This window comes from Apteryx rowi, unplaced genomic scaffold, assembly GCF_003343035.1.
Source record: "Apteryx rowi isolate R43461 unplaced genomic scaffold, aptRow1 scaffold_169, whole genome shotgun sequence".
NCBI lineage: Eukaryota > Metazoa > Chordata > Aves > Apterygiformes > Apterygidae > Apteryx > Apteryx rowi.
The window spans coordinates 724,321-739,874 of record NW_020447963.1 but is presented as its reverse complement, the minus strand read 5'-3'; the positions used below and the strand labels follow the sequence as shown (position 1 = coordinate 739,874).

General features: G+C 41.0%; 2 protein-coding genes across 2 annotated transcripts in view; one reads left to right on the top strand and one right to left on the bottom strand.

Moving 5' to 3' along the window:
• Positions 1–13,359, bottom strand: part of LOC112963402 (histone H3.3) — a 22,197-nt gene extending 8,838 nt beyond the window's left edge. Inside the window, exons 1-2 of the mRNA XM_026060412.1 lie at positions 13,167–13,359; positions 7,826–7,885 (exon numbers count right to left, since the gene is read on the bottom strand). Coding sequence (XP_025916197.1) covers positions 7,826–7,848 — 23 coding nt within the window. The 5' untranslated portion in view covers positions 7,849–7,885; positions 13,167–13,359. The remainder of the gene's footprint in view (positions 1–7,825; positions 7,886–13,166) is intronic.
• Positions 13,360–14,588: 1,229 nt separating this feature from the next.
• SDE2 (SDE2 telomere maintenance homolog) overlaps positions 14,589–15,554 on the top strand; it is an 11,238-nt gene continuing 10,272 nt past the window's right edge. The window contains exon 1 of the mRNA XM_026060445.1: positions 14,589–14,625. Within this exon, the coding sequence (XP_025916230.1) occupies positions 14,589–14,625 (37 nt within the window). The remainder of the gene's footprint in view (positions 14,626–15,554) is intronic.

Genomic DNA, 15,554 nt, shown 5'->3' with positions numbered 1-15,554 from the left:
GGGGCTGCGGGGGCGGCCGCCCCGGCGCAGGTTGCCCCCGGCCGAGCCGCTCCGCTCCGCGCAGCGCACGGCGCCTTTCCCCTCTCCCGCGTCCAAAACAAACAGCTACCGCGGCAGCGAATGCAAGGCTCTCTTGCCAAGCCACGCGCGGAGCAAGGGAAAAAAGATCAAACAAGTCTTTATCTCTCCTCGAGGACTCAACAGCTGCTCTCTGCTATGCTGCTAATAGTTCCTAGCGAATTAAAACCTTTTAAAAAATAATGCAGCCAGGACTAAGGTATCCTGACGGTTAATCACATGCACTGAAGCCAATGAAAATCCCRCCTAAGTATTCAAAAGGAAAAACTATTCTGAAATTTTCATCAACTTTTGCCTTCCCATTTCATCTTTTCTGATTAATGCCATTAAAAAGCAGGTTTTCCAGGGCTATGGAGACAGGAACACTCCCTCTGACACTTGGGCAGCCCTTTATCACATTGGACCGCAAAGTGCTATTTTTGTGCCGACATGACATTGCAGAAACAGATGACACAACACCACAATGACTCCAAACACTCTTCATTTGCAGAGACCAGTGATAGGCATTTGCTCCTCCTTTCTGCAGGCCTTTATCTGTAGAGACCACAGAGATCTGCTACTCCCCAAAGTCTGTTAAGAGACCATGAAGAAGTCCAACCTAATGAGATTCCACAGCTTTAACTGACAATAACATGCCAAGGACAACTACAGTATTTCATCCTCAACTAACGTAACTACTGCCACTATTAACATGTCCAGATTGCTTCAGGAAATTAGATTAGGATGGAAAATAGCTGGTCCAGATTGGAGTCAAAGACAACTAAATTGATAGTGGATAGAAATAGGAATAGTCAAATCAAGAGTTGTCGGAAATGTTTTTGCACCTTTCACAGGAAGCGCACAGCCCCCAGCCAGCAAAGAAAGGCACACTTTCAGAGCCCATATTAATTTTGGCTGTCCAAGTAGCATAAATTTTCCAGAATACCATCTTTCACCTTTACCTTGTTGAGAAACTTTCTCATCTTGCTGTGGACACAGTAAGACATGTATTTGTCACGTCAGGCTGGATCAATTGTAACTCATCGTAACAAGCTGAAAAGATCCCTTCTGAACTATACCTGAAAGCCACACTATCCCTAATAATACATCCAGCAAAAGACTCAAGCTCAAATCCTTCAAATAGCTCCAAGTCAGCCTCAAATGCCAATATAAGGTTTTGGCCCTAATTGGCAAAACAGCTTACAGATCAACCCCAGCAACATCAAAGACAGCATGAGGATGTACAACCAACTGCAGCAGCTGCTTTCCTTCGCAACAGCACAGATTACAAGCCCCAAAACAAAACGGCAGAGCGGAAGATGAAGTGTGCCTTTTTGAGGTTATCTGGCCAAAGGAGAACAAGCAAATCCAGAGCATGATCATTACTAAGTAATGCTGCAGATATCTTTCAGAAACATGTGAAAAAGACTTTCCACCACAAGAGGCATTCACAAATTGGTATATTACCAAACAATTTCTTCTCTGATTAAAGAAGAAAATTTTGTTCCCTGTCCCCCCCCCTTCCCAACAGCACAAACAAACTAAAAAAAACAAACCACTTAGTCTAGTTCCAACTCAATAAAGAGAGAAAATTCCCTTCCTATTACCCAGGGGAAGTTAGGGTTGCCATTAATTTTATTCAAAAGACACTCAGATATCAGCGAGGGCAGAAGTATAAAAGGTGAGCTTTATTTATCTACAATAGACTCAGCCCAACTCGGATTTCCACACATCTCCTCCCACACCCAGTTCTCTCTTCCCATTCTCCTTCGGATCTGTCTCTTTCCTCTTGCTCCTCAAATCTCCAACCACCTTTTGGACTCGCATTGTGCATCCTCACTCCGGTTCCCTGTCTCGGCTCTAAGCTTGTTGGCCACCTTATGACTTCACATTCCCTACACACCTTCCTTAATTTAATGTATTTGCTCAGTTTCACTTTTTTTCTCACCTTGTCCCTATCCCCTCCTTCCATCCTGCTGATCTGCATGCCAAGCCATTCCCATCTTCACCTAGTTTTTCATCCAGTGCCAGTCTCTCCCCACACCTGCTGTGTTTCTTGTTTCCTTCTGCAGCTCCCAAATTCAATAGTCTTTCCTGGCCAATTCTAATCCCCATCCTTAAATTCCCGTGTTCCTTCATCCCTGCTCCAGTCCTGGCTCACCTCCAGTCCAGTTTCTGCCTGTGGCAGCTATACAGTTCTGACTTGTCCTAGAAATTTAAGTAAAATATACCTACAAAACCCTAGAAAGTTTTTTGGATTGTATCTTCCTCTTACCATATATTTTGGCACAATTAAAACATTTGTAAACCTAACTTTGTATTAACATTACATTTTGGTAGGGGCTTAAATTATTTTCCTAAATAAACATCTACATAAGAGATATAAATACACTATTTCCAGTGTTTTTACTAGGAAGTTACTTAGTGTAGAAATCATCAGCACTTACGAAGGAAAGTAAAAATTTAAAATTTCAAAATGATTAACAATAATTTTGTCTCTGTGTAAACAATTTTCTTTTATTATTTATGTTTTGAAATTGTCTATGTCATGAACTTGTAAACTACAGATGATATAGCATTGAAATAATGGCAGCAATGCAAAGTTCTTTGGTATGTTGGATTGCCTATTATACCAGACAGTGCATGTATCTATAATTTGTACTATTTCTACTCTCTGTCAATATAGATACAAAAAATACACAGGCCAAAGCTAGCAGGTGTATAGTATACTTATCTAATTTGCACCTACTGGAAATACAGATAAGAAGTTGCATAACAGTAGAATATACTGATTTTTTTCTCCTTTTCTTCTATTTTCATTGGGTCTTTGAATCATGTATTTAAGAGAACAGTGAAAGGCAAAATCCTTCACATAGATTAGACATTTTGGTCCTGTGTTTAAAGAAAGCATTTAAACACACATATACTTTTAAGCACCTACTTAAGCTCCATTGACTTCAATGGAAGATAAATGCACTTAAATTTACACACATGCTAAAGTGTCTTCCTGAAGACTGAACATTGAGGAAAGACATGCTATATAAATAATAATGAATGAATACATGTACCACATTAAGATTTCCTTGGACTTCTTGGCTTCTTTAGGAAAGCTTAAAAGAGACAGCTACTTTAAAATGCAGAATTTTCAGTCTTATGATTTCTTTTCACTCACTGAGCATTACACACTTGCAGAGGTTTCAGAATAAACCTCTCTATTTTTGGAGATGAACTGTATTTTTCTAATGTCTCACAACCCAAAAACAGTAAATCTGATTTTTTTCAATTTTTTTTTGGATTTATTCTATTTCACTGAGACTGAGGATAAAACGTTTCTTCCAATAGGAATTTCAAAGACAGTCCTAAGAGAGCTGAGATATCACAGAGAATAAGATTCAGGACTCCTGGATTTTGTTTCTCTTTCTGGATTATCACTAATTTTTAGGAGGTTTGATGAGTACGTCTCAGCCTCCACCTTTGTGGTCCCTCTCCTGCAAGACTTACCAAGTGCTTTGTTTCACTGATTACAGGCCTACTTCTACATACAGATTCCTGTCTCTAATTTCCTGCATATCATCCAGGATCCTCTTATTATAATCTCATTTGTATTGCCTATTATTAACATGCTTGCACTGCTGGAAATCAGCTCGCATCCTCTAATGAGGTCCTACAGAACATGAAAGAGTAAATAACATTACATAAAACAGCACTAATTCTTTCTTTTCTGTGGTCTAGTGAGTTTCCTCTGGAGGAAAAAGCATCACACAGAAAAATTGTAAGGCCACCCAATAACAACATCCCTAAATTACATCCCTGTTTCTATCTTACTTACCTATTTGTTTTATTTGTAATATCCTTTTCAATATGCTTAATATTTTAATACCCTTAAAAATCAAGCCCATTCCGTTTTAAAGACTGGAGGTTAAAAAGTATCTTTAATTGCCTGATATATAGCTAACAACAGAGTTCCAGGTATATAAGATGAATTGTAACTGTAACCATTGAATCCATTTTTACTTACCAGCTTTCAAAAGCTTGTACACAACAATTGATTATCTTAAGGTGGAAAAAGGACTTGGAATATAATTACAGCAAAGCAGCAGTATTCCTATTATACTGACGCTACAAAAATCCTAAACAGAAACACGAATAACTTTTTTAACAGCTGTACTTCATCTTATATTATGTTTTCGTTTTGTATGGTTCACATGCTTACTCTTACATAATTATATTCTCACTTGTTTCAACATATGGGATGATAAAGGACAACGATACAAATAAAAATAGCACTACATATTTACACGGCCATGGACCTATCCTTGTCAAAAGAACTTCTGTTTCTTATTGACTTCTCTGAGCTTAAATCTTTTCTTCCTCCTTCTCTCAGCATTAGCATATGCTATTTTTCTTAAACAGATATCAGTTCACAATGCACTAAAGGGTTAACTGAAATAGAAATGGAGTCCTAGGAAGGGATACAGAATAGTGTACAACAGATAATTGTGAGGTTATTGTACAGTCTGGCCAAAGACTAGAAATTATGTGATATGGCAAAGAGTATCTGTGATTTTTAGACAAAATATGATCGAATACTTAGGAAACGAACTGGAGTTAACACTGTCTTCCACTGCCCCAAATGACCACTTAATCTTTAACTCATTTTACTTGTCATAATGTATTTCAGAGATATGCTGTTAACTTCAAATACAGAAACACACCTAGGACCCAGAGTGAAAGGACTGATGGACAAGCAAAAAGAAAAAGGGGGTTATTCCCTGCAAGATTTTGAAATTTACCTTATCTGCTTGAGTTAGTTTGCACTGCTAAACTCATGCAAAGTGGGCTTTTGCAAGGTTTTCTGCAATACGGGGAAGAGCAATTACTCTGGTGAACATTGCTTCCTAAAGTTACAGCACCACAAAATTATTAAAGTCATTTTAGCTCTCCTGGTCCTTCACACATGACTAAGTTGTCACAACAACCTTTTCCATCTTTTTGAAACATTGTATTGTCCTGTGGAAGGAACTGGATAGCCCACGGGCTTCATCCTAATAGAGACTACTGTAAATTCTTTTATTTCCTAGTACTTCTGTGTTGATAGATTCATTAAAGCTGCCAAGCAGAAACAACCAGGGCAAACTCTAATTGGTTCCCAAACAAGATCCCTACCACTACAATGATTTACTTTGAGCTCCAGTTCTAGCAGAATTTCAGCAAGCTGATTTGCCCCAAGATTCATATGCACTGGCAAATAAACCCCTGTAGGCTTGCATTAGGGAAGAAGAAAAAAGGGCTCACTGTTTTCCACCCGTCAGGCTCTCATTGGCCTCATTTTACAGTGCTGTTCTTGTAAAGGATGTCTCCTTTTGCACTGATGCTGTACCCAGCCCATGCTGACACTGCCTTGAAAGGCTCTTTCTAAGAGCTACTGTATTTGAGAGAACTAAAAGAATCGTATTATTTATTTCATTTCTTTGCTCAGTGGGGTAATCTCAGGAGATATGAATCTTTTCTTCATGAAGGCCCTGGGGATAGCAGTCACAGAGTGAAACTCAGTCATACTGTAGTACAATGCAAACAGCAGAGACCACAATGCTCAGGCTCAAACAACAAACATCAGACCAGAATAACCAGGTATGATCTAGAGCATCATAATTTATTTGGAACAGCAATATTCTGTAGACTTGCTATTTTCAAAACAGGTCTGCTTCTTCATTGTGAAAGCACAAGAGTGAGGTTGTCACAAGCCTGATTTCTGAAAGTCAGCTGAGGTAGGTTCTCAGAAACGAAATTATATTATTCTGAGGTCTGACCCTAATGTAGCTGTGAGGTGTTCTGCCACATCCCATCTCTCTTAAAAAGTACTCCCAAATCCCTAAATCCACTTTCAAGAAAAGTAGTCTCCCAAGGGAGAGCAGAAAAGGGAAAGAGAAGATGGAGTGGCAGACAGCGTATTTTAAAATGACAGCAAAGAATGCTTAATTAAGTTCTTTTCAGTCTGATGAGACTACGGAGTTTGGTTTTTTTTATAGAAATAAAACCTTCCTATTTTCCTAACATTCTTGTAAATCACATGCTTTGTAGCCTGTACACTACTGTGCCACATTTTTGGTTCGTTTTTCTTCATTTCTCCTCCTCTTCTCAAATACATATGTCATGAGGCATCTCAATGTGAAAACTGCAATTGCTTTTAAGAACAGTGCTTCATATTAGTGTTGCTCATGCTCTCCTACATAGACATACAAACACACACACTGCAGAGCTTGCTAATGCTTGGAGACTTATCTGATATTATTCAAGTTCAAGCCTTCTGAAGAATAACGAACTTGCCCTGATCACACGTTGCTCAGTATCCGCAGTCCCAGCTGAAAATAAAAGGATTTGCAGGTATTCTGAAAATCAGGCCTAGTATACCTCGAACTGCATACCCAAATTCAGGTACCCCAAATTAGAGGCTGCTTTAAAAAATGCTTTAAAAATGCCCATATACATGCTTTCATGTCATGAAGAAGTCAGTGTTAAAGGCAGAATTAGAAGTTCCTGGCTCCCAGACAGGCTCTGACCACACATCTCTTCTGATAGAGATGAGCCGGAAGTAAGGGTGCAAAGGAATGATGTGGCAATACGTAGTTCCTTTTGATCAAACTGTGCCTGCCAAGACTTGCTCTCTTTGGGGGTACTGCAAAGCTACTTTAAAGGGGGCCCAGCTGCTTTAAAGTAGTCCAGCGTTCTTTGGTGCACAAGAAGAATTTGTCAGACAACACCAGATTTCCTATGTGACTTGGTGTATCTTAGCCAGTTGCTGACAGTACTCCCTTTTAAGTTTTACAGCAGGTTTGGGGAGTTTTAGTAAAAGCCCCAAATCCCTGCAGACAGGTAATAACATAAAAATTTCCTCTTTTGTTTTTGAATTCTAAAGAAAATGTCAGGCAGTTGTGCTTGCAGAGACAGGCTTGATCCCCTAACAGCTCAAAACCCACCAAAACAAACAAACAAGTAGCACAAGGTAAATGAGAATGCAAAAATCTATTGTGTTGACATTGTGTGATTTTGGCAAATCTTACGTTCTGTGGGGACTGGCTCCAATTTTGGTACATTAAGTCCTGGCAATACTACTTAACACATACTAGTGATTTGTTAAAATACATGTCACAATCTAGGCAACTAGAGTGGAGAACATTAACTGGGTTTACCATGGCCTGGGACTGCTGAGCACAGATCTCCAGACAGAGGAAGAGAAGAAGCACCATTTGAAACCTTAGTAACAAAAGGCTAAAAGGAGAGGTTGCCAACTTATTTCCTTTGGGCTACATGGTTCATGAGCATGGTTCCCATGCTGGGACTGTCCCCCACATCCAACAGAGGGGCTGGGCTTACATGTGATAAATCCTCACTGCGAGAGGGAGTAATTCAGCAGATGCTACTGAATTTGACATTAAACACTTCGTCATACCTTGAAGTTACACCCTTCGGCCTAGCCCTGACCCACAATGGACGGCTAGCATTCCTGGGAGCCACTGTCACTTCCCCCTGCAAACAACACACAGCACCTTCTCCCGCGGTTCACTGAAGTATGAGCTAGCTGCCTGGCAGTGCTAGATTGTGGTATGCGGCTCAGAGGGCCAGGAAGGTTAGCCACCCCTCATCTGCAGGATTTAGGATTCTTGGTCATGAGACCCACAAGATCACTTGTAGAGTCTTTACAGATAAAGGGGCGCCTGTACAGCCATGCAGTGAACACACTTCTGTTGCAACGCCCACTTCTGCAGACCTGAGACATGGGTCTAGGGGCATGAAGGCTTCTCCTGAAAACTGTTCCTGTAACTTCCTCCTACAAAAGAACATCAACAGGGAAAAAAAAAATGACCATCATTAACAAGATTTTTCAGTAGTGACTTTTACCCACTAGCAAGACATCTTCGTAGCCTTGTTTTGTGAATCTAGCAGTTCTGACATATTCTGAAACCAGCATCACTCCTAGGCCATAGCCCAAGTCAGACAGGAAGGAAAAGAAGCACAGCCATATTACTGTCATGTTGCTAATACTCAAATATAAGCACGTGAGGACACTGTTCTTCCAGGCCTCATATACATATGACTTAAGAAAGACCCTCAAAGGGCATGATGCTATATTACAAATTCCTCATAGATGACACATAATTACCTCCCTTTTGGAAAGGATTAGAAGAAACATTAGAGTCCAGAACACACCAGTGATATTTCTTAAACACCATACTAACAATTTCATTTCAAAGGCATAGTGCAAAAAGATGTTTTATAAACAAAATGGCAAACTATGCCAGTATAAAGCTGACAAGAAGCTATTCATGCCTATAATGTCATCAGGTCAGTGTTCTCCAGGTTTCAATTTATCATGTAAAAACAAACAAGGAAAAACAAGCATTTTCCTCCAGAAATATTTTTGTTTCTTTAAGAAAGAAACAAAGAAAAAAACTGCATCCATTGCTATTCATTTGCAGGTCCCCTTTAAGCTAGAAGAATATTGTCTAAACAAGGAAATAAATGTTACTGGTTCAAGAATGTTGTCTAAATATAAATGGGGCTTACGGTGATCCAGTTGAAAGGAAGCCATGCTAAATTCAGCATCCAAAGAATGAGTCCTCTCTATACTATAGACTGGATCCTTAACTTAGACTTTTCTTCCTTAAGTCAATGGAGCTTTGACAGTTTACACCAGCTGAGGATTTGACAGTAACATTTTATCAAGGGATGAACCAATTGGTGATATGGGCTGCTTTAAACAAGATTTACAAACACCCACAATGTGCCATGATGCCATGACCAGTAACGCTGACCACTAACTGTGACCTCTGCTGAGCATAACTCAAAATGAGGGTGTACCTGCTGGACGAACTCTGCTTTAAACCTTTGTCTTTTTAGGCTTGTCCTCTGTGCTCTCCCTTCCTTTTGTGGCTGTCATTTTCTGCTTTAGTTTCCTTGTAGTATCTCCCCCGATACATCAAAAGCAAGCAGATATGGGTGGGGTACTGTAATTTGGGAGCTCCTCCCAACTACTGGAAAAGCAACTTCAGTTTTAGTAAGGAACATTTCCATATCAACTTTCATCTCAGTTGAAAAACAATGAGGATACCTGACCTTTTTTCTTTCCTTTGGCTGATCACCTCAAGAACAGTATAATTTGTTTTGGTCTGGGAGCTTCAAATTATTGCAAACTGTGTCACGATTGGATAAAAATCTCACATTGCAAGGGCGTGCAATCTTCACTCTCTCCTATTTCTTAAAAACTTTAAGGCATAGGGATCTGAGAGATAATAGAAATACATTGTACATGGTATACATCTCATACCATATGTTGACTCTTAGCTTTGGATTTCTGCAGTGTTGCCAAACGTTCAGATGCCAATTAAGAAACTAGAATCCAGTCCTTACACAGAGATTAAGTAATTCAGCACAGTGTCTCTGCAGGCTATAATTAAAAGCAGTGAGCTTCATTATAGGGAGAGGAAAAGTAAAGAGGTAGAGACTTGGTTTTGGTATTGTTTTTCTATAAAACATACTGTATACTACAGCTAACCCATTCACTTTTCTCCAGCTCTACTCAGTTTAAATTAATTGGAAGAGATCAAACCTAATCACTAAGAAAACTAGCATACAAGAGGAAACAAAGTTAAGCAAATTCTAGAATCTGACCAGCAGAGAAGTATTAACTTCTGGAATATTACTTAGGTATCTAATTAACCAATTCATCTCAAAATAATGCTGCCAAATTTAATTATTATTAACAATACTAGCAATGCTGATGGTGATGATATCTATGGCCAAACACAAAGGGACCTTAGTGTCTCAGGTTCAATATACATATACAGAGAGCAGTAGATGTTCCTTCCCTGAAAGGGCTTCAAGTTTACACATCCTTTGATAGGATGGAGACAAAGATATTACACACAAAAAAGACAGTAATATGAGAGCAAAAATGTTTTACAGTTATTCTAAAATCTAGATCATGTGAAAATATCTGCATTATTACCTACTGCGGTCTATAAGAACAATAAAATATAGTTGTTAAAAGATTGATTTCTAGGCATTCACTGTGAAGTACCGAGTAGATTTAACAGTAGTTATTGCATTAATACAAAGATACAAAGATGGGTGTCTTCCCACCAAGTGTTCCCAACCCAGTATCAGGTATCATAACACATTGTCTCTACCCATTGTGCTGATGACATAGAAACTGAAGAAGATGAGTACTGACATTCGGCAGGAAACTGCACTTGCAAATATCAACTTAGATTCATTATGGTTAATTACATTTTTGTCAAATGGTATGATGTCATACTATCTGAAGTGAAAAATGTTCCCTCAAGTCATACAGCATCTTACTTACTGTCCTGAGAGCACACACACACAAAGGTTTCTTTTCCTGCTATCCTGATCCTCCATGCAAAACTAATGTGAAAGTGTGTAACATTTAAAGCTTGCAAATACACCATCTGCAATGGTATCTTTGGGATACCATTAAAACGTAGAAGAAAATATATGTGGATATTCAGCTGAGCCAGTCTCTATATATACTGTAGTACTTGCCTGATTGTCTAGCAGATAGAAAATTCATTCTTGAAAGATAAGTTTTCAAATTCTTGAAATTACTTCAGTGGACAAAATTTACCTTTGTTAATGTCTCTGCACTTTTAGAATATTGTAAAAAGAACATACATCTGTTTCATATTTTAAATGATATCCTTTCTCCTTATTATGTCTAGGAACACTTTTGGAAGTGAGAAACAAACTGATTTCTTATCAGAGCATCTTTTGACCTATCCTTCACTAATTTGGGTACCTTGCAAACAACATTTTTGTTCTTCCCTCCCACAGGCACCTTCCCTGTGCAGATTACAAGTCAAAGGCCAATGAGTGTCTTGCACTTTCTTTCTGGACAAGAGCCTTGTATAATGTGACCCTGGTCTTGACTGAGGCCCTTACTAAGCATTATAAAGTACTGTTACTACTATTAAAATGGAAAATACTAGAGGAAATAGTAAGGATGAATGAATGACACAAGGATTACATAGCTGATGGCTCCAGACAGATATTAACATTTCATGTTAAATGAAGTAACAATTTTAAGCAGAAAATAGTTTTCTCTAACACACTGCATATTATAGGCCACAGAACCACATCCAATAATTTGGGCATCAAAGTTTGGGTATCAAAATGAAATAAGAAAAGCATGGATAGTCTCATCTCTTAAGTACATTTCAAGATAAAAAGAAGTTTTAAATTCTAATCCTGGTCTTTCCACTGACTTGAGAAAGTAAGATAACCAGTTTGTCTGAGTTTTACTATTTAAAAAGTTGGAATACTTACTTATCCCATAAGGATGCTGTCAGGTTTAATTAATTATGTCTGTAAAATCCTTTCTAAATGAAAAGTGGTAAGCATGATTTATTAATTAAGTCTAAAACACTACTGTAGAATCAGAGAGTGATCATTGTTTTATCAAGAGAATAAAATTTCCAATAAAATACATTTCAAAATGGAAATTACAATAACAGCCTTTTTGACTTTTTAGACATTTTGTGGGGGGAGAAGCCAGGCAATAGGCTTTTGATGAGTTCTAGGAATAGGACTAAAATCAAGAACAAGAGATACTGAAACACTCACTCTGTTCTCCCACTGGCTTTAATGTGGCACTAGCTAAATGGCACTGCATAAATCATGAGAATGTGGGCCATATATCCAGCGCTGCTGTATGACCAAGTTGACAGAGAACTACTTCTCCTCTACCAATTAGACATCACTTGCTTGTATCCTGACTATGCGCAAGGCCCTGTGCAGGTCACCTAGATACAGCCACCCAGGACTGGGGAGACTACGTGGTGTTAATAGACAAAAACTACTTGTATGGTGACAATGTATGATCTATAAAGGGCCCAACCTTTCTTTCACATATTTGAAAGTTTGTATCTGTATGACTCTATTATAGTCAGTTCTAATGTTCGCTGGTGTATCAGAGTTACAGCATCTACATGCAGGCAGGATTCAGATGTCAAAGAGCTCTGAATGACAGTTGTAGGCAGGGTTCATTGACCAGACCTCCTCACCAGGTACAGTGGGCCCTCTGTTTTGGTCCTCTTTTGCCTGTGATGGCAGCTGTGTTAGCTAAGGTACTCCTTGCAAGGAATTATAATTCAGTCAGAGCTCATTAGGACCTGGAATTCATCAGTCCAGATAGATACAAGTAGTTTGAAACATTCAGAAAAGAAGTGGATTAAATGATCTGTGAGTTACAGTGATTCAGCACATCTACTGGACAGTCCTGTGGCCCAACTCCTTCCTGGACAACTCCGCCTATTCTCCAGCCTGTACTGGCAAGCTCCACACCCTCAGTGCCAATAGCAGGAGTTTCAGAGAAGGAAATGAATCATGCCCTTGGAATGTAACTGAAATCCCTCAGATCTAAGAAAATAGTTATTCGTGTGTGTGTGTGTGTGTGTGTGTGTATAAATATATATATATAGATATGGGGATACCTCATATATTGGCAATTATATTTAAATCTTATACTACGTATGAATAAGAATATCTCAAATCCAGGGGAACTCAGCATGAACTGCCATTCCAAAGATAAAGCATGGGATTATAAATGAAACAAGCACTACCATGTGACTTCAAATATAATGTAGCCTGAAATTGGGTCTGATCCAGCACAAAATAACCACAGCCCTTCCAGGCTACACAGACATCAGGTTTGAATGGTTGCACTGTAGCAACACGACACTTATTTCAGAAATATCAACTTGTTATGGGAACGAAGACAGTAAGGGATTGTCTAGCCTGGGCCAAAGCATTTTGTAAAAACATTTTAGCTAAGACTAATATAATAAGCAAGGGTCAGTGTAGTTTGATTTGTTAGATGGTCAGGAAAAACGCGTGGGGAGAGCCCCTTAATTAATTACTAATTTGTTTACATTTGTGTCTAAAGTCCCCGCTTGGAAGTCACATTACCTCCCCGCCTCCCCGCTTCCCAGCTCTCTCCTTTTTTAGCACACCTTAGACTGTTTGGGTCAAGAGCTACATATCTGCTTGGCCCGTGCTCACACAGGCCTGCCAAGCTCCGCTCGCTGCCATACCGGTAAAAATGGTGGGCCGGCCGCAGCGCAGAACTCAGCCACGAATCCCACTTTGCTTCTTTAAAGCAGCGTCGATACTCAGGGCCTGAGGTTAGTCCCAGGCTGTTCCCTAGACCTATCTCACCTCCGAAAACGGGGTATTTAGGGCCCGGGTGCTCCCCCTCGCAGGGACGCCCCCTCTCCCCGCCCCCCCGGAACCGAGGCGTGCCGTTTCGGGGGGGGGGGGGCGCCCCCCAGCGGGCCCCACCTCGTCCAGCCCTGCTGCGGGGGCCGCCTGCCCGCCCGCCTGCCCACACCAGGCACGCTTCTCCCCTCCTCTCGCGCGGGACCGGTTTGGATGTGGTAAAGCAACGCGCTTTACACGTGAGCTGGTGTGGTCACCCCGAAGCGACTATCCCCTTAGTTTTGCTCACTAACAGAAAGCCATTTCAAGTAATCCCATTATTTGGAAATAATTTGAAAGGCATATTACTCTGAAAAATTTCCCCTAGCTGACTCACTCTAGTTACTGGTTGTGTTCAGCTCGTAACTCCAGTGTCAGTGTTAGCAAAGAGCAAATACAAAAGGCTCAAATCACAAATACACATCTGATTTTTCAAACTTGGATTTAGGCTTTACTGTGACTTCATTGAGCAATCATAATCCCATTTACGTATGAGACTAATAGGCCATCTTTTATTTTGTAAATATTTTGCCCACTATCCAATTTCAGTCACTTTGGTCTCAGGCCAAATTTGTGCATGTTTTTATCTAGAGAAAAGCTCTAGCTCTTTAGGCTGCATTCGCTTTTGCAAGGATGCTGTCCTCAACCAGAACGTGTGAGGCCCTACTTTATAAAATACATAATGATTTTTAAGAGGAAAGAATGAAATTAAACTCTGTCCTAATGGTTAAGACAGTAGGGAGGGTTGCCAAGCCAAACTATCTCTTCACCAGCAGCTGGAACAATTCCAACAGGAGAGAGTTGGTAGCACCCTACCTCCAAATATCCTCTAGTTGGACAGTCACTGAAGATGTGAAGGAGATTTGAAACCACAGAAGAATGCAGCTGTTACACTGTCTGGATCTCCATCATACCCTGGTATGGATCCTTCCCTGGAGAGCAAGAGGTGTACACTTCCTTGTAACCACTCCTCAAATCTTCCACTACATGTCATGAAGAGCCAAGTGTGGCCTTCTGCTCCAACCCAGCTTTCACCCCAAATTTAAAAATATTCTATGTAACTATGCTCCTGAATCAAGTCACCTCTTCCCAAACTATGCTAAATGCATGCAGGATTAAGCAGGACAGAAAGTCATAGGGACAGACTCCCTTGTTCTGTAAGTTTTTACATGAAACTTGCACCATAGCTGACTGGGCAATTAACAGCTGCACATTTCCATTACATTTACTTCACYTACCACATCACCAGTATTTGTGCCATGCATTCAGGAGGCAGGAATACCAGCAGCAGCTCACGTGAGCACTCAGCTGTAGTGCTCAGAAACAGCAGCACTGCCACCTCCCAGGTGCCTGAGGTGTTACGAGTGTTCCCATCCTCACGCGGCAACTGCTACCACCACTACTAAAACGGCAGAGTGGGTGAGCGCRTTTGGAGCCATGGTGCATTTTGTCTGCCTTAACATCCTCAGAGAGTTGACATAATAGACCATAAAAAGTCTCTGCAGCATCATAGGCTGCCCAGACCAATATGCATTGGGCTGGCACAATTCTCTGGTGCACACAAGGTAAAGGGCAGGAACTGCCTTCTAGGATTGCTTCACCTACCGCCTACGCTGTAAGGTAGTAACACCTCCATGCTTTTCTCCGACAAGCACGCTCCCAGGGAACTGTGCTCAGAGCCATTTCATACAACAAAATCCTCAGGCACTACCTGCAAAAGCCTGCATGGTATGGTTAGGTCTGTTCCTAGGCAAGGATGCTCTCAGGGCAAATGCAGATTCCTGGATTTTAGCTAGACCCCAGCAGACATCCCTACCACCACGAGCTAACAGTAAAAATAACCTGAATTCCCAGTATGACCTTACCCCTGTAAAAGTGTCTACTGGGCCCCTAAACGGACTGCAATGTCGGAAGCTTGAAACACGAGAAATGCAGCTTGCCTTAGGCCAGGTTTGAGCTTCTAGTGCTTGAGAAAGGGAAGCCCAGGCTCCAGGCCGCCCCTCTGAAGCGCCACTACCCGAAAGCTCAGCACGGGGCGGCGGCGGCGCAGGGGCCGGAGGCAGAGACCCGACAGGCAGCGCCAGACCTCCAGGAGCCCCTGCGCCGCCGCCGCCGCCCCGCACCCGCTGCCGCCATGACCAATCGCCCGCCGCCGCCTGTTATCGGCCCCGCCAGCCCGCCCCCTTCCCCCCCTTCCCCCCCCCGCCGCGAGCCGGGGGCGGGGC